The sequence below is a fragment of the Rhineura floridana genome, chromosome 6 (genome assembly GCF_030035675.1).
Source record: "Rhineura floridana isolate rRhiFlo1 chromosome 6, rRhiFlo1.hap2, whole genome shotgun sequence".
NCBI lineage: Eukaryota > Metazoa > Chordata > Lepidosauria > Squamata > Rhineuridae > Rhineura > Rhineura floridana.
In genome coordinates this window covers 52,770,034-52,789,923 of record NC_084485.1, presented here as the reverse complement: position 1 = coordinate 52,789,923, position 19,890 = coordinate 52,770,034, and the positions used below count along the sequence as shown (strand labels likewise).

The 19,890-nt window shown below is 39.9% G+C and overlaps 1 protein-coding gene across 5 annotated transcripts in view; it reads left to right on the top strand.

Moving 5' to 3' along the window:
• Positions 1-19,890, top strand: part of PPP1R12B (protein phosphatase 1 regulatory subunit 12B) — a 177,189-nt gene that overhangs the window by 33,800 nt on the left and 123,499 nt on the right. For all 5 annotated transcript variants that reach the window (XM_061631875.1, XM_061631874.1, XM_061631873.1 and 2 more), the window contains exons 2-5: positions 5,216-5,346; positions 6,830-6,948; positions 13,443-13,602; positions 16,237-16,381. In XM_061631875.1, coding sequence (XP_061487859.1) covers positions 5,216-5,346; positions 6,830-6,948; positions 13,443-13,602; positions 16,237-16,381 — 555 coding nt within the window. The remainder of the gene's footprint in view (positions 1-5,215; positions 5,347-6,829; positions 6,949-13,442; positions 13,603-16,236; positions 16,382-19,890) is intronic.

Below are 19,890 nucleotides of genomic sequence, written 5' to 3'. Positions count from 1 at the left end.
TAAAATGGCACCCGACGCCTGAAAAACACCATAAAAGTGGAACAAGCACTGTATGAGTGGGGCCTTACCTTAATTGAAAGCCGCTGTATTAGCAGAATGCCGAAAAGCGGGGCCCTACTGTATAATTTGTAAGATACATGGACTTCATGATCAAATATTTTGGATTATTCCTAGGTTAAATAATGGCTCTACTTAGTGGCAAACCAATGTTTTCATTGTTATAGACAGCATAAAATCGTAGAGTAGTAGAGTTGGAAGGGGCCTATAAGGCCATTGAGTCCAACCCCCTGTTCAGTGCAGGAATCCAATGTAAAGCATACCTGACGAGTAGCTGTCCATCTGCCTCTTAAATGCCTTCAGTGCTGGAGATGCCACCACCTCCCTAGGTAATTGGTTCTATTTTCGTACCATTCTAACACTTAGGACGTTTTTCCTGATGTTCAGTTGAAATTGGCTTCCTGTAACTTGAGCCCATTATTCCGCATCCTGAACTCTGGGATGATTGAGAAGAGATCCACAGTCTGTCACAGAACTTGAGAGGGTACTATCATATCTCCCCTCAGTCGTCTCTTCTCAAGGTAAACATGCCCATTTCTTTCAGTCTCTCCTCATAGGGCTTTGTCTCTAGTCCCCATTCATCCTTGTTGCCCTCCTCTGAACCTGTACCAGTTTGTCTGCATCCTTCTTAAAGTGCGGTGGACGCAGTACTCAAGATGAGGCCTAACTAATGCCAAATAGAGGGGAACCAGTACTTCATGTGACTTGGAAACTGTACTTCTGTTGAAAAATGTAAATGTACTGCCTTCAAGTCGATTCTGACTTATGGCAACCCTATGAATAGGGTTTTCATGAGGCTGAGAGGCAGTGACTGGCCCAAGGTCACCCAGTGAGCTTCATGGCTATGTGGGGATTCGAAACCTGGTCTCCCAGGTTGTAGTCCAACACCTTAACCACTACACCACACTGGCTCTCTTGCAGCCTAAAATAGCATTTGCCTTTTTTATAGCCACATCCACTGTTGACTCATATTTAGTTTGGAATCAACAATTCCAAGATCCTTCCTGCATATAGTATTGCTGAACCAAGTATTCCCCATCTTATACCTGTGCATTTGTTTTCTGTTTCCTAGGTGTAGAACTCTGCACTTATCCTTGTTAAATTTCATTCTGTTTTCAGTCCAATGCCCCAGCCTATCAAGATCACTTTGAATTTTGTTTCTGTCCTCCAGGATATTGGCTTTCCCTCCCAATTTTGTATCATCTGCAAAGAAGGCCCATTTCTCTGTCACCATTGCATCCTCAAGTAGCCATCCAATGGAGCTTTTCCGTATTGTCAGGGGCCTGGCAATTCCAGGAAATTGAGTTTTAGACCCTTCTGAGACCCTCTGAATTGTTTGCAAGGCACTTTGAGGGTAAAGTTGCACACCACCATAGCAATCTTGATGCCCCATCCACATCTACTGAGGTCTCCAGTGAGGTGTCCAGTGCAACATCTGCTGCAACTTGGGATCTTGGGAACGGTTTCAGTTGATGCGGCCTGATGACGTAGACAAGGTGCTTGCGACGATGCGGCCAACAATATGTCCTCTCAACCCTTGGCCTTCTTGGCTTATTAAAACTTGTCGAGGAGCTTTGACCAAGTGGATCCAGGGTGTGGTCAATGCATTGTTGCGGGAGGGAGTGTTTCCAGGCACCTTGAAAGAGGCAGTGATCTGACCTCTCTTGAAAAAGCCTACCCTGAACCCATTGGTTTGTGACAACTACTGCTCCGTTGCAAATACCCCCTTTTTAGAGAAGGTGATTGAGAGGGCTGTGGCGCAGCAATTGGAAGTACTCTTGGATGAAACAGATTATCTTGACCCATTCCAATCTGTGTTCAATCCTGGTTATGGGGTTGAATTGGCCTTGGTTACCCTGATGGATGACCTTTATCGGGAGAAGGAGAGGGGGAGTGTGATCCGGTTACTCTTAGATGATCTCTCAGTGGCTTTTGATACCATTGATCATGATATTCTTCTGGGCTGACTTGGTGAAATGGGTATCAGAGGCACTGTTTTACAGTGGTTCTGATCCTATCTCCAGGGTAGTTTTCAGAGAATAGCATTGGGTGATTGTCTTTCAGCCCCCTGGCAGTTGTGCTGTGGAGTGCTGCAGGGTACCATCTTGTCCCCTATGCTGTTTAACATATATATGAAGCCCTTGGGAGTGATCATCAGGAGATTTGGGGTGAGGTGTCAGCAGTACACTGATGATACCCAGCTCTATTTTTCGGTATCCTGAATCGGGTGAGGCTGTGCAAGCCCTGGGCTGGTGCCTGAACTCAGTGGGGTGCAAGATGTGGCCAGTAAACTGAGTCTGAATCCTAGCAAGATAGAGGTGTTGTGGGTTGGTGGTTCCTGAGTTTGGGTAATTGGTCAGTTACCTGCTTTGGACTCCCTCTGAAAGAGTAGGTCTGTAGTCTGGGGTGCTCCTGGATCCATCTTTGTCACTAGAGGTCCAGGTGACCTCCGTGGCTAGGAGTGCCTTTTACCAGCTTCGGCTGGTAAGACAGCTGCGGCCACTTGTGGACCAGGATAGCCTGACCACTTTTGTCCATGCACTGGTAACCTCCAGGCTGAATTACTGTAATGAGCTCTATGTGGGACTGTCCTTGAGGTTGGTCTGGAAGTTGCAGCTGTTGCAAAATGTGTTGGCACGACTGCTCACTAGGCCAGGGTATCGCCAACATATCACCCCTCTGCTGAAAGAATTGTACTGCCTGCCTATTAGCAACTGGGCCGATTTCAAGGTTCTATGTTTGGTGTATAAAGCCCTATATGACTTTGGACCAGGATGCCTGAAAGATCACCTTACCCTTATATACCCTGTCGATCCCTATGCTCTGCAGGTGAGGGCCTCCTGCAGATACCATCTTATCAGGAGGTACATTCTGCACAACATAGGAAGCGGACCTTTAGTGTAATGGCTCCTACCCTTTGGAATTCCCTCCCCTTAAATATTAGACAGGTGCCATCTCTATTATTTTTTTGGTGTCTACTGAAGACTTTCTTCTTTCAACAAGCCTTTTGGGTAGAGACTTTATCCCAGTCTCCATCTGTGTTGGAATTGCTGTTAAAGATGTTTTTAAAGCTTTTAAAAAAAAGAATTTTTAAAATATGTTTAATGCTTTTAAGGATGTTTTGTTGTAATATATTTTAAAGTCTGTTTTTATGATGTTTAGAGTGTTTTTGAGAGCCAGTGTGGTGTAGTGGTTAAAGTGTTGTACTACGACCTGGGAGACCAGGTTTCGAATCCCCACATAGCTATGAAGCTCACTGGGTGACCTTGGGCCTCTCAGCCTCAGAGGAAAGCAATGGTAAACCCCTCTAAATACCGCTTACCATGAAAACCCTATTCATAGGGTCGCCATAAGTCAGTATCATCTTGAAGGCAGTCCAGAGTGTTTTTAGTGGTGATGTTTGCCGCCCAGGGCTCCTACTGGGAGAAAGGGCGAGATATAAATCTGGTAGGTAGGTAGATAGGTAGGATGCAGTTCATCAAGCCCTTCAGATCTGAACTCATTCAAAGTGATCAGGTATTCCTTGACCATTTGTCTATCAATTTCAAGCTCTAATCCTGCCCCCTCAACTTCATATTTTCGTTTGGAAGAAGACTGAGCCGAAGTAGAAATTGGGCACTTCTGCCTTTTCTTTGTCATCTGTTATAATTTTGTCATCCTCGTTAAGTAGCTGTACCACCATTTCTCTGTCTTTTTATTATGGATGTTACCTGAAGAAAGCTTTTTTGTTGTTTTTAACATCCCTCGCTAGCCTCAGCTCATTCTCAGCTTTAGCCTTCCTGAGACCATACCTGAAGTCTGTACTACCTTTCTGTACTCTTCCTTTGTGGCCTGGCCTTCCTTTGTATATGTGCTCTTTTTGTTTTCAGGTCATTGTTAAGCTTTTTGTGAAGTCACATTGGCTTCTGAGGTCTTCCACCTCAGTTAGTATTCATAGTTATTCAGGAAATACTTGAATTTCAAATTGGAAAACTTGGTATAAATTGATCTGCCCTGCTCAGTGTTAGGTCTACATCGGAAAATGTATATGACTTAAAAGATTTAATTATGGGGCATGAAGCTTCTAGCTAAACAGGAAAAAAGTGCATAGTTGTAAGCCTTGAACAACATAGTTTATTTGTCTGAATATATTTAATTAATCCACTAGTTCAACAAATACTTAACATAGCTTTTCTTACAAAACTCATTCACTCCATTTTATGCTGGTATTGTCCAACAACCTTGGTAGCCTCAAAAGTTTTTCTGGGTGGATGGGTGCAGAGGTAGGTAGGTAGAGTGATGTAGAATGGGTGTACTGTGATCCCCCATCCCACCTTATTCACTTATAATATGAAGAAGCTTCAAGCAGAATGCCTCTTGAGCTCTTGTGCAGGTTCTGGAGGCTGAGTTTCTTTAGGCAATTCTCTGTTCTCATATTAAGTTTACCAAGTAAATTTGGCTTATCATAAAGTTGTTCCACGCTATTTTGTCACACTTGACTCCAGAGTATGCATTGTTTAATTTTCTTCACAATCTTTGCCTTTTAGAATTGTTGCTCAGATTCAATATAGCAATGTTGTTCTGCTCAAGAAAAATAGATTTCTGTATGTTCAGCATAGCAAAGCTCGGACAACTAATAAAAATAAGTGATGCTTAATTTTCAGTCAGACGTATGGAGATACTTTTAAGAAAATAATAAATATGAAGGAGTTGATGATAAGCTGTTAGTATGAAATCAATCTTTCTCTGTATCTTGATATACAAGGAGGATAATTCTGATTTGTGCTTGACTGAAATTTTCCCTAAAATCATGCTTGGGTTTCACTGCTTTAATTCTTACCATATGTCATTCCATTGAGTATCCTGACACAATTTCTTTCATTGAAGCTTTCCTGGAACAGCATGTTCCAAACCTGGTCCTGCTCCATGGAATTTGATGCCATTCCTAAAATGAATACCAAAATATCACTTTACAGTGTGTTCAGCGTCCAGCTCTTGGGAGGTGGGGAAGTGAGGGCATAATCTTATGGAGATGTCAGATGGGGCTGAAAGATAGGCAGGCCCAGTGTTGAAGTGATGCCCCGGGTATCATTTACAGCTGTTAAAATGATGGTAGTTTGCTAATTTTAATACCCTGACATCTCTCTCTTTCCTCTCCGCTTCCCTTCTTTCCCCTAAGGCCTGTATAGATGAGAACCTGGACATGGTAAAGTTTCTGGTAGAATATGGAGCCAGTGTAAATCAACAAGATAACGAGGGCTGGACCCCACTTCATGCGGTTGCATCTTGTGGCTATCTGAACATAGCAGAGTGAGTGAGTTTCAGTGTGACCTGGATACTGGAAATAATTCATGACTTATCTCCTTTTCAGAGGAGTGGGGTGGGGAATGCCTGAATGGTTGAACCATTTGTTAACTACTAAAATGATGAATCCAATCAAGTGCAAACTATAACCAGAAGGGCTGAAAAGTAACCATATTTCCTTTGTGTATATATAAACCATATGAAGTGTTAGCTAGCTCCACCAGAACTAATGGCTGAGTCCATCTGTATCTTTAATGTGAGACTCAAGGTGCCTAAATTGTTGCTGTTTGTAATGATGAAGGAACCATAATTTTAATATCGTGGCCTGACTGTCTTTGGATTTTGACATACTGTATGTCTTAAATCGCATTGGCACACACACAAGATTTACTGTAGGATAATGTGAACCACCATGATCCATATTTCCTTTTAAACTGGACACTGTAACCACACTTAATCGTGCACAGACAGGTTCTTTGACAGTTCTATCAAAATAAGTGGTATCTTTGGTAAGACTTGAAAGTCACCTTAGAGACCTGAGGGTTATGATGGCATCAAATAGTGAGCTGTGGAGAGGCTTCTAAGGCAGGACTGTATTTATCAGACCTATTTTAAACATTAGTAAGAGGAGCACATTGCTGCTGGAATGCTCCTTTTAAAGCTAAATTATACGATTGAACAGTTTGGATATTATATGAAGGAGATATGTATTCTTAAACATGGTACAGTGAGCTCCTTAAGCTCAAGGTCCCTCGCAACTTACTCTAATCATTTTACTGTATTGTGATGCAATAATATGAGGGGTCCATTAGCTGTGTGGATTTGGTCAGATACTCAATGCAAGAACTGATGGAGTCAGAGAACTGTGAGCCCTATGGTATTTTGAAAATGGGGTTGCATAAAATTCAGGACTAGTGAAAGTTGATGAAGACTTTGTCTGCTTTCTAACTCTTACCTAAAAAAAGCAAGTCTTTTTTGCTTCAGTTAGTTTCCTATCTCCTCAGTGTCATTTTTTTAAGGGCAAAATTTAATCAAAGATTGTGTGAAATTTTGTGCTCTTGTAGTCAAAGGCAAGCAATGCAAATTGCAGAGATTTAGGGTAACTTTGTAGAAAATATTTATAGATAATTGAACAGGAATATTGAACAAGAATGTGTGAGAATTAGCTTACCTTTAGGAATATCAGGTCAGCTCTTGGATGATGATCTGTTTCTGTACAGAAAGTCTAGATAAGCCAGACATATGTAGTAAACTGAATTAAAAAATTAAGAATAAAAAACAATTATCCAATTGTTTCCAAAATAATTGGCTGAGCAATAGCTGTAACAGCAATTTGCAGGGACAGTCTTGTGATAAGGGAGATAATTATTAGTAGTTGCACAAATTCTGATTTCAGTGTTTTACTATTTGCTTGCAAACTTTAGTCGCAAAGCCAGGTACTGTACTCTTGCTGTGAAGTCCAGTCTCAGTCTGTCTCTCATTCATATAGGTACTTGATAAGTCATGGGGCCAATGTAGCTGCTGTGAACAGTGAAGGTGAAGTCCCATCTGATCTTGCAGAGGAAGCAGCCATGAAGGACCTGCTCTTAGAACAAGTAAAGAAACAAGGTAAGGCAAGTATGTGCCTGATTATCCACTCTTCCATTTTGATGGGTTTTAATAAGAAAAGCATATACTTTTCTTATAAAAAGAGATTGGAATTCCACTAAATAAAACATTAGAAATAGTCGCTCCTGGCATGAAATACTGTTATAGTTCTTTCCTCCAATGTAGTATTTTGTTCTGTGCCTCTTAAATTAGGCTATATGCAATGAATACTAAAAATTCTGAACACATGGAAATGACCATCCATACCATTTTTATGTTGGTGGCACTCACTTAGGTTTAATTCAGACTATTGTTTCTCTCGTCTTGGGTTTTGCTTGTGCTAAATGTAAAACCACAATTGCAGTTTGTCAGTTTCTTATTTATGCTGGCAATTGCCAAAGGCCGCATCAGCTGAGTAGGGGTTTTTGTGTGTGTGTGTGTGTGTGGGTGTGACCCTTGTGTGAAATAAGCCTAAGGTAGATTTTGTATTGACACAATGCTGCTTTCTCTTTCTTGGAGTATTTACAAGGCTTAAAACTGTCATACAGTCATCACCCTCCCTTTCTTCCCACACTGGTTATTTTTGGCACAGTTTAAATTATATTAGTTGACTCCTGTGCAGCTCAGTCTTTCTGTACAGGCATTCTAAAATTATAGTTATGAGGAGATACTGAGTTTGGTGGTTGAGAGGGATTGATGTGTTTCAATTTTTCTTTGTAACAGCAAAGTTAACTTTGCACAAATGGTTAGTCCACAGGCACAGTATATAGATAATTTTCTTTATTTTGACAATTAAGTGATTAGCTACTTACTGTCAAAGAAATGTGGAAGGTTTCCTAGAAGGCATACACGGAACTGCTGTGGAAAGTGCAATCCTTCCTGAATGTGTTTGCTTGTTCTCTTGGAAATGAAAGTAGTTTAATTCAGCTTACTTGTGGCAAAGCTTAGTAACTAGTGTTGTGGAGATCTAATGAAATGGAATGTTTGAAGACTTGTTGTTGTTATGTGCCTCCAAGTCGACTACGACTTATGGCGACCCTATGAATCAGTGACCTCCAAGAGCATCTGTCATGGACCACCCTGTTCAGTTCTTGTAAGTTCAGGTCTGTGGCTTCCTTTATGGAATCAATCCATCTCTTGTTTGGCCTTCCTCTTTTTCTACTCCCTGCTGTTTTTCCCAGCATTATTATCTTTTCTAATGAATCATGTCTTCTCATTATGTGTCGAAAGTATGATAACCTCAGTTTCATCATTTTAGCTTCTAGTGACAGTTTTGGTTTAATTTGTTCTAACACCCAATTATTTGTCTTTTTCTGCGGTCCATGGTATACGCAAAGCTCTTCTCCAACACCACATTTCAAACGAGTTGATTTTTCTCTTATCTGCTTTTTTCACTGTCCAACTTTCACATCCATACATAGAGATCGGGAATACCATGGTCTGAATGATCCTGACTTTAGTGTTCAATGATACATCTTTGCATCTGAGGACCTTTTCTAGTTCTCCCACAGCTGCCCTCCCCAGTCCTAGCCTTCTTCTGATTTCTTGACTATTGTCTCCATTTTGGTTAATGACTGTGCCAAGGTATTGATAATCCTTGACAAGTTCAATGTCCTCATTGTCAGCTGTAAAGTTGCATAAATCTTCTGTTGTCATTACTTTAGTCTTTTTGACGTTCAGCTGTAGTCCTGCTTTTGTGCTTTCTTCTTTTACTTTCATCAGCATTCGTTTCAAATCATTAGTGGTTTCTGCTAGTAGTATGGTATCGTCTGCATATCTTTTTTTTTTATCATTAATTTTTATTCAAATTTTCAAAGATAAAAAACAAAACAAAACAAAAATAATTAAACAATAAAATAAAATGTTGACTTCCGATTTGTCGCAGATCAGTTATAAGTCTACGATATATAACAATCCTGTCTCCTAAATTATATTATAAAATCACTTTCCTCCAGTAGTTACCTTAATTAATCATCAAATCTCATAAACATTACTTTATTCTTTCCACAAAAAGTCAAAGAGAGGTTTCAGTTCCTTGAGAGAGATATCTTTCAATTTTTCTCCAAATAAACATGTCGATTAATCCATCTCTTTCAAATCTGTTAGGTCCAATAATTTCAGTAGCCATTCTTCCATTATCAATAATCCTGTTAAGTCCAGTAATTTCAGTAGCCATTCTTCCATTATCAGTATCGCATAATAATCTTGTTGTCATAGCCATAGTCCAAATAAACATATAGATTGATCCATCTCATCAAACCTGTTAGATCCAATAATTTCAATAGCCATTCTTCCATTATCAGTATCCCATATTAATCTTGCTGTCATAGCCATAGTCATATAATAAGAGTCTGATGGGAATTTCCTTTATCACAAATATTTCCTTGCCATCAATTCTGAATATGTTGCTGAAATATTGTTGTAAAGTCATATCTCTGTTCTTCTTTTTTACAAAATGCACTGGCTCATCTCTTAAGAATTTTTCCATTGTCACATATCTGTAGTTAATTCCATATATTTTTTCTATGTCAAGCTCCATCACATCATTCCAGTCCAAAAAATTATCCAAGACATTGATAACTTTATCTCTAATATCTTCATTAATTTCTTCAGAGACAACGTTAAATTCCAAACAGTAAACTTTGTTTCTAATATCCATAAACTCCAGATCTTTTTCCAATTCCACATTTGTTCCAATCTCCAGGGCTTGTATCTTCCCTTTAATTTTTCTTTTCTCATCTCTAATCTCATCAATCCCCTCTCTCACAAGATCCCCTATTTCTTTAAGCTCCTGTGTCATTTTGCCAAATTCAATTTTCATCTCCTGTCTACCCTGTCTCAGGGTTTGTTTCGTTATCTCAATCTCATCCATTATTTTCTGAAACATAATTTCTTCCATGGTCTCAGCCACTTTCCTGATTGCCATTCTTAAAACCACAAAAACAAAAATTATTTCAGCCACAATTGGGTTAATATTCCAGGCTTGATGACATCACAGTGTAGACAGTACAGCCTGCCTTATCTCTTACATGTTCAGGAATACGAAACAAATTTAGTTCCCAGCTTCAAAACAGTTAGTGGCGTCGTGAACAAGTAGATTCGTCAAAATGAAATAGACCAAAAAGAAAATAGTCCCAGACATATAATACTCCAAAGTTCATAAATCAAATTTATTTATTTTTTTCCCTCCTCAAAATAGAAATCCCTCTTCCGTTTGTATCTTTAGAATGCACTTCCAGGCCAGCTTTTTGCAATAAAAACAAAGATAGGCTTTTTCAATTTCTTTCCTCCTTAATTTCGTGAATAAAAGAGAAGAGTTATAACTCACCCAGAAATTCTTTATAGCTGATTCATTGACAAATCTTTCTGCTGCAACAATTTAAACCAAGTGAAAAAAAATAGAAAGAAGGATGCTTGCCTGTTAAAGTCCGTTTTTCTTTGAAGAAAAGATAAACGTGTTGCTTAATCAGTTAGAGCTTGTTGGAAGTCCGTCCGGCAATTGCTGGCTGAACCTTCTCTCATAAATTAATGAAATCCAGTCCTCCCAACAAAAGCAGGCTTTTGTGGTTAATCTCTACGTTTCTCCCTGCCCGGGAGAAAATCTTTACCAGTCAAAAAGAACGTTCTGACTGATTTTAAAACTGAAAAAGCTTGTTCTGAGACGAGAGCTCGTCTCAAAAAGCAGGCACAAGCGAAGTCACCCTTCCCGGAAGTCGGTATCGTCTGCATATCTTAAATTATTGATATTTCTCCCTCCAGTTTTCCCACCTCCTTCATCTTGGTCCAATCCTGCTTTCTGTATATGTTCTGCATACAGATTAAATAAGCAGGGTGATAAAATACACCCTTGTCTCACACCTTTTCTGATTGGGAACCAATCGGTTTCTCCATATTCTGTGCTTACAGTAGCCTCTTATCCACAGCATAGGTTGTGCATCAGGACAATCAGATGCTGTGGCACCCCCATTTCTTTTAAAGCATTCCATAGTTTTTCATGATCTACACAGTCAAAGGCTTTGCTGTAATCTATAAAGCACAGGGTGATTTTCTTCTGAAATTCCTTGGTCCGTTCCATTATCCAATGTATGTTTGCGATATAATCTCTGGTGCCTCTTCCCTTTCTAAATCCAGCTTGGACGTCTGGCATTTCTCGCTCCATATATGGCAAGAGCCTTTGTTGTAGAATCTTGAGCATTACTTTACTTGCATGGGATATTAAGGCAATAGTTCGATAATTACTGCATTCCCTGAGATCCCCTTTCTTTTGAATTGGGATATATATGGAACGCTTCCAGTCTGTGGGGAATTGTTTAGTTTTCCATATTTCTTCACAGATTTTACTCAAAATTTGGACTGATACAGTCTCAGTAGCTTGCAGCAACTCTATTGGTATGCCATCTATTTCTGGTGATTTGTTTCTTCCAAGTATTTTAAGAGCAGCTTTCACCTCGCATTCCAAAATTTCTGGTTCTTCATCATATGGTTCCTCCATGAATGAATCTGCCATCCTGGCATCTCTTTTATAGAGTTCTTCAGTGTACTGCTTCCATCTTCCTTTTATTTCATCTTGGTCAGTCAGTGTGTTCCCCTGATGATTATTCAACATCCCTACTCTTGGTTTAAATTTGCCTTTCATTTCTCTAATCTTTTGGAACAAGGCTCTTGTTCTACCCTTTTTGTTGTCCTCTTCTATTTCTATACAGCTACTATTGTAATAGTTCTCTTTGTCCCTACGTACTAGTCACTGTATTGTTGCATTTAGGGTTCTGACTGTGTTTCTATCGCCTTTTGCTTTTGCTTTCCTTCTCTCTTTAACCATTTGAAGAGTTTCTTCAGTCATCCATTGAGGTCTTTCTCTCTTTTTAACTAGAGGTATTGTCTTTCTGCATTCTTCTCTGATAACGTCTCTGACTTCATTCCATAGTTCTTCTGGTTCTCTGTCAACTAAGTTTAAAGCCTCAAATCTGTTCCTTATTTGATCTTTATATGCTTCTGGGATGTTATTTAAATTGTATTTCGGCATTATGATTACTTTGTTGGTCTTCTTTAGCTTTACTCTGATTTTCTATACGACCAGTTCATGATCTGAACTCAACTCTGATACAACATAAGAGAATTCACACAGGAGAGAAGCCCTATAAATGCCTTGAGTGTGGGAAAGGTTTTGCTGATAACTCGGGTCTTGTGAAACACACACGAGTCCACATGGGAGAGAAGCCGTATCAATCCCAGGCATTTTAAACTGTATCTTATGTGTATTTTATAGTGTATTTTAACAGTATTGCATTATTGGTGTATTTTGGTGTAGTTTGGTTCCTTGCTTGTTTGTTTGTTTTTTTATTCTGTTATATCTATTGTATTTATATATTGTGCTTGTTTTATTTCTGATGTACACCGCCCAGAGAGCCTTTTTGGCTTAGGGCGGTATATAAATAAAATAAAATAAATAATAATAAATAATCTGTACCTCAGTCTGCTCCTGGTCTTGTTTTTGCAGAAAGTATGGAACTTCTCCATCTTCTACTACCAATTATATAATCGATTTGATTCCTATATTGGCCATTTGGTGATGTCCATGTGTACAGTCATCTGTTCGGTTGTTCAAAAAATGTGTTTGCAAGAAACAAATTATTGGCTTCACAGAATTCAATAAGTCTTTCTCCTGCTTCATTTCTGTCTCCTAGGCCCCATTTCCCCACAATTCCTAATTCTTCTCTGTTCCCTACTTTGATGACTAGACAAATTCATGGAGGATAAGGCTGTCAGTGGCTACTAGTCACCATGGCTATGCCCTGCCTCCACAGTTGGAGCTGTATGCTTTCGAATACCAGTTTCTGGAAATGGCAGGAGAAAAGAGTACTCTTGCATTCAGGCCGTGCTTGTAGGTTTTCCATAGGCGTCTGGTTGACCACTGTGAGAACAGGATGCTGGACTAGATGGGCCACTGGCCTGATCCAATAGGCTCTTCTTATGTTGCTGTAGGAGTCTACATCCTGAAATTAATCAAGGTTTAACTTTAAAAGTGCTTGTACCTCTCAGCAAAAATGAGTGTACTTTCAGTTGTTGAAAGCTACAAAGAACTTTTAATTTTTGCAGTCTTTGTTCATAATCCCAAACGGCTTGAGTAAAGCTTGCTGTGTATAAATACATAGTTGAGATTTTATTTAGCTCCATTCTAAATATCCTTAATTTTCTGTGGAGCTCCTTCAAGCATTAGATAAAATGAGCCACATTAATGCATTTTATTTTGACAATTAGGTGATTAGCCACTTCAGTCAAAGAAATGTGGAAGGTTACTGTAACCTGGTAGACCAAAGTACTGGTTAGTTTTCTCCCTCCTAAGAGCAATCTTTTCTTTAAAGATATTGTCCCCTTCATGCAATGAAATGAATTGGCAGTGAGGTGAGGATGAGCAAATTATGAAATTGTTATGAAACCTGTATCCATTTCTCTGTACCATTTTTGTTCTACTTCGGGCTTTTTGGGTTTTTTTACGCCTACAATCTCTTCTCCAGGGGCGGATCTTGATCAAGCTAGAAAAGCAGAAGAGCAGCAAATGCTACAGGATGCACGGCAGTGGCTAAACAGGAGGAGAATTGAAGAGAGGAGGCAGCCCCGAACTGGTGCTACTGCTCTTCATGTAGCTGCAGCTAAGGGGTACTCTGAGGCAATGAGGTACGGATCTGTTTCCATTGTTAGCTGTGTTAAACTAGAGCCTAATGGTACACATGTAATTGGGGCTGTGGATAGAGATGCAAGGATTAATGTTCAGTGGGAATGGGCTTCTAACGTTTGTGTTTTGATCTATCCTTTTACATTGGGATTTATCACCACCAGGTAAGGATGAAGTGCCAGCTGCAAGATGTGGACCCTCGAGCAAGGCACTCTGAGTGAGCTCCCTTAATCTGGGAGAGGCAGGCAATGCATACTGAAAATTCACATGCTGCTTCTGGCTGTCTTGGTTTCTCCAAAGAAAGCTGGAATAGTAGTCCTGTTGGCATTTGGCTAGCCTTGGGCCTTAGCAAATACCTGACCCCCAGCTTCTGGAGCCAGCCCTGTAAGGATGCGCATATGTTGTATTTCAGTTGATTGTTTCTACATTTCTTTGGACATGGAGGTCTCCAGGATTTTTTGAAAGTTGGTTTTGGCAACTTTTAAAAAGTGGGATTTCTTTTTGTTACAATTTATTGTTTGTAGCCTATATAAGATACACTCAGTCTAATAGCAGTGCTGGGATAATGTATAGTTTTGTGTGGGTTTTACAGCAGTCTAATGGCTAGGATAGGTGTCCCAAGGATAGCGATTGCAGGGTAGGGCTGTAATTGCACAGTAGAGGCGTAGCTGCTTACATCAGCATTGTCTTAGTCTTGGTATGCAATTTTCCCACATTATCAACTTGAGAAAAAAAAGACCAGTTAACTTGATTTTAATAAATTAATTAAATTGTAATATTTGCCTGCTTTGTGTTACTCTTCCAGGGTATATCTTCAATTTCTGCTTAGCAGAACAGAAGCATAGAAAGATTCAGTGTCTGAAAAGCTTTATTGAACATTACATTACATGTTTAGCTAAGTGTTTAGTTTAGTTCCTTGACAAGCAGAACATTTGCTAGCCATCACTTTTCAATAAGAATCTATATGCTTGCTTTCTGTGTCCAGAGAACTTCCTGTAAACATTTTGACAGTTATTAGTTCTGTCACTTTACTTACGTGGCACCATTTTTCAGGTGTAGTGTTTGGATGATATCCTGGGACTTTATGGTTCCATGAAGTTTTTTGTGGTGTTAGTTCTAAGAAATCCCAGAATTTGTGGAATCTGAAGGTGACAGTTCTTAAAGTCAATCTCTAATTATTTAATAATGATTTTAAACAATGGATTGCATCCAGATTAAGTTAGCTGAACCTAGGTTCCGTTGAAATAAATGTGCAAGTTAGTTGTGGCTTGACACCAGTGAGACTTAGATTTTTGTGGCATTACTGTACAGTCCTATACATGTCTACTTGGAAGTAAGCCCTATTGAGTTCAGTGACACTTATCCCCAGGTAAATGTGTCTAGATTGCAGCCTAAGTCTGAAAGCAGAGAAGTAATACTTATTAAGTAAAGCAAAATCGGTTGTATAGTTTCGGACAATTTCCTGCTCATTATTTTCCTGTTTTGAAATCCATCCAACATGTCCACTAAAAGTTCATCTCTTCTTTGAGCTGAGCATTGTGGGAGCAATCAGCAGTATGATCCAAGAATCAGCAAACTGTATTTTCGGTGTAACCACAGTAACATGCAGATGCAAAAGACCTAGAAAAGACAGCCTCTTAGTTGGATAGCACTAGGGAAACAACCTTCATTGTCATTTACAACACAGCATTGTATTCACTTGTCTAGCCCTTCTCTCCCGTCAGGAATGTTGTGTAGGATTAACATCCCACTCCTCTTTCAATATATGGAAAACATGATGGAGTAAAATAAATGAGTTTCATTGTTTCATACTACAACAGTTGATCAGAGATGAAGTGAGAAAGAATTTGGAAAAGTAAACAGCATGTAGGTAATTTTCCAATTGTTGTCTAAGAAGGGATTCATTGCTGAAGTGGGAAAAGTTTAGTAGTAAAGCAGATATGAAAGGCCTCAGGTTTAACGTCTGAAATCTTCTGTCAGAAGAATCTCAGGTAGAAAGGCTGGGAAAGACTTGTTAGACCTCATTGTGCTGTAGTTAGTATACCAGAGTTTCTCAAACTCCATTCATGCGGTCTGTAGAAAGGTTGCAGAACGATGAAGAATATATGTGTTTGGCCTTGCACTTGATTTATTATTTTGGATGACACAGATCAACTTCACAGAACTTTGCTCACAAAAACAGGCACACCATCAAAGCCAAAACTATCATTATTAAAATAAGAGATATGTAGGTGCTTTGATTTATAGAACAATTTTTTTTACTGAATGTATTACTGAGACCCTAGCAATTTTCAAAGCTAGATGGACCTCTAGTATATATTATATATTGTATAATGATGATTTTAAAGTTGCCTGCTCCGAAGTTAATGTGCTGAAGAATGTATCGCAGTTCCTGCAACTTCTGCTTTTTCTTTCTAGGTTTGCTTCTACCCATCCATAGCTTTCCCCTAGAACACGTTGAGCTGTCTGCTTTGCCACACTATGTCTCTCTCACAGGGTATAACATAAAAGAGCCAGTGTCTGCTTTGCCACACTATGTCTGTCTCACAGGGTATAAACCTCTTTCATAAAGCCCCTGCATGTTGATAAGCTGCATGACTGAACTGCTGCCACTCTTGCTCACTTCTTTTCCTTAGGCTTTTGATCCAAGGTGGGTATGATGTGAATGTCCAAGACAATGATGGCTGGACTCCACTCCATGCTGCTGCCCACTGGGGAGTGAAGGAAGCTTGCTCTATCTTGGCTGAAGCACTATGTGACATGGACATCAGGAACAAGCTGGTTAGTGAGCCTTAGACTAGTAAAATAGTAATACAAGAGCCCCTAGTAGTGAAATGTTTCTTGGCAAGCCAAACATGCACTTAACTTTTGCACATATAATTTTGTCTGTTATTCCACTTTAGTCAACAGAGTATTTATTTATTAATTAAAGATGTTAGTCACTTTTCTCCACAAATATGTGCACTCAAAGTGACTTACAGTTGATAAAAATTAAAAGTGTTTTATATATATATATATATATATATAAACGTCTTGTGACGTTTACTAGGCAGACCGTATATATGGGGTGGGATTGCCAGTTCCTTCCCCGGCCTTTCTTTACCCCCCAGCATATGCCGGGTACTCATTTTACTGACCACGGATGGATGGAAGGCTGAGTGGACCTCGACCCCTTTTACCGGAAATTCGACTTCCTCCTTCCGTTGGAATCGAACTCTGGCCATGAGTAGAGCTTTGGCTGCATTACCGCTGCTTATCACTCTGCGCCATGGAGGGCCTATATATACTGTGGTTTTTTAAAAAACATTATTATATCTATCTATATCTATAGATGTATCTATATCTATCTATCTATAATTAATAATGTTTTTTAAAAAACCACAGTATATAGCGTGGTGGAGCCACCCTTCTTAGGAAGACTACACAAGAGAAGCTGTCCAAAGTTATGAACCAAATGCCTGGGAAAAGATAAATGTTTTTGCCTAGCACCTAAAGATGGATAATGATGGCACCAGGTGTATCTGGTGCAGTTTGCATTATCCAAATATTTTATTCTCCATATCAGTGAAATGTATTTTGAAAATAGGATTTTATGTACTTTGGCTACTGTGTCCATTTCTCTTTATAGTATAATAGGTCACTAGAAATCTTCAGGACCAAAAGTCCAAATATCTACTTTATGTGCATGTTTGGGCCCTTTCTGATAATCTTTTTATGTTGACCTAGTGAGGAAAGGGCTTTCTACACTGCATCATACTTTGACAGTATGGTAATTGTAATCCACTGGAGCAGATGGATGCTTCCGGAAAATTTCTAGACTTATTACATACACAAGTTCCAAAAAGTCTTATAACCATCCTTTAGCAATTAAGATTTTAAATTTCTGTCAGATTTGATCAGAACTGTAATAACTGCCTTCCTGCCGTGGCTGCTGCCATTCACTACTGTACTTGCCCTTGGCATGGCGTCTATAGTTGCAGTGTCTTCTAGGAATTACCAGAGGAGGTAGAGTAGGGAAAAGAAGAGCTAAATCCCAATTTTATGTTCACCGCCCAGAGAGCTATCGCTAGTCGGGCGGTATATAAATTTAATAAATAAAAATAAAAATAAAATAAATAAAAAATAAATTGCAGATCCCTAGGTCAGTTGAGTGGGTTCTGTACTCACTGTAAGGTCCTTAAAGGTGGATAAAAAGAAGACAAGCTTCCAGAATGTGGCCAGCTACAAAGTTGCTAGGAGATTTATTTTATTTTATTTATTTTTTGGTGTTGGTCAGTGTTGACAAAGATGGGAATAGCGGGAGAAACCTCAGCCTGGTACTGATTTTTAGTACATAACAGGATGAGGTTATAGAGTAGGAAGGATGGTTTGTAGCATGGTAGTAGTGCACTGATTTGGAATAGTAAAAGATTTATTCTCAATCAAAGGCAGTGGCATTGTTCCATTTCCCACCCCCCACCCCCTGAGCTACATCTAAACTGAAATTGTTTCTGCTGGGTTTTATAAGGACTTTTTCCCCAGCCTTGAATGTTCCTGGGGATTTGCCAGTGTCTTGAAGATATTTAGGGGGATAGTTTGTTGGCTGCAGTGAGGATGGAGACTGACAAAATATGATTATGAAACAATTGGTGGGTGTGGGAAAGTATGCCAAACAAGAAAATTGCTGGGGACATCAGGCCAGACAAGTGGTGCCTGCCATGAACATTGTAGAAATCTGCAGGGCTTTGTGCCAATAGTAGTTCTTGGATTTGCTTGGATTTGTAAATTTGGTACATTGAACTTTATGAGTTAATTTGCAAAGAGGATCCTAACCTTGTATTTACACCCCTGAATACACAAGGCGTTCAGACTTGATCATTATTGCAGCTGTTAACACTGTCCTGGGCCCTACTTTGCTGCCCTGGGCTCCTACTGGGAGGAAGGGTGGGATATAAATCTAATAAATAAATAAATAAATACTGTGTTGGTGGAGGTGGAAAGTAATATTTAGAGGCACCTTAGCCTGTCAGTTGTTTGCATTACCTGAGACATTTAATATGGAATGTTTGGGGTTGGGGTTGGGCCTGGAAAATTTGCTGTCCTTTATTGGCTTATTAATATCCCCTTGTAAGAGGGCAGGCTGTGGTCGTTCTAAGTTTCTATTTTGGGAGCATTTGTGGAGTTGTTAGTCTCCCAGCAGATTCAAATGTGCTTGAAGTGTCTTGGATCAACACTTGTTTGGCTTTTCACTTGGGTGTTGCTGTAAGGGCATGCTTGTGATTTGGCTGACAAACTCACATAGAGGTTGGTAGGGAAGCTGCTTGTGGAAGTGTGGCTGAACACCTGCCCCCTTGACCCCTGTCTGTTTTGGCTTCTTAGAGCTCACTGAAGGAGATGGACCAGGAAGTGATTAATGCTTCACTGGAGGAGGGAGAGGTACCATCTACCTTGGAGGAACTCCCCCTGCTTAAGAGGACCTCCCTGAACCCAGAAGTGTTTAACAAGGATTGCTGAGTGGTGCATACCCCCTTTGGGGGCAAGGTGCTAAAGAGGGTGGTAGCCCAGCTTTAGACATGTTTGGAGGAAACGGATTATCTGAATCCATTTCAGTCTGGTTTCAGGGCTCAGTCAAGACACCAAGACCGCCTTAGTCGCCTTGGTTAATTATGTATGTTGCAAGAGAGATAGGGGAGTGCAACCCTGCTCATTTTTCTTGATCTCTTAGTGGCTTTCAATACAATTGACCACTGTAGCTTCCTGAAGCAGCTCAGGAAGCTGGGGGTTGTAGTCACTGGTTCTGCTCCTACTTCCCAGGGCCCTTTACAGAAGGTAGTTATGGAGAGCCACTGTCAGTGCTGTGGGAGTTGTATTATGGTATCCTGCAGGGTTCCATTCTGTCCCCTGTAATATTTAACATCTATCTGAAACTGCTGGAAGCTGTCATCAAGAGATCTGGAAGAAGGTGTCACCAATATGCAGATGACACCCAGCTCTATTTCTCTGTTGCATCTGAATCAGGAGAGGTGGTTGAGATGCTGGACTGGTGCTTGGAGGCAGTGATGGACTGAATGTGGGCCAATAAATTGAAGCTGAACCCTAAAAAAGTTATGTGTTCCATGTTCTCAAGACTGGGAGGTGGGGAGATAGCCTATTCTGGGTGGAGTTGCACTCCCCTGGAAGGAGTCAGTCTGTAGTTTGGTGTACTCCTGAATCTAATGTCACTGGAGGCTCAGGTGCCCTTGTGGCTAGGAGTGTCTTATTTCCAGCTCTAACTGGTTCACCAGTTATGCCCTTTTAGGATAGAGATTTGG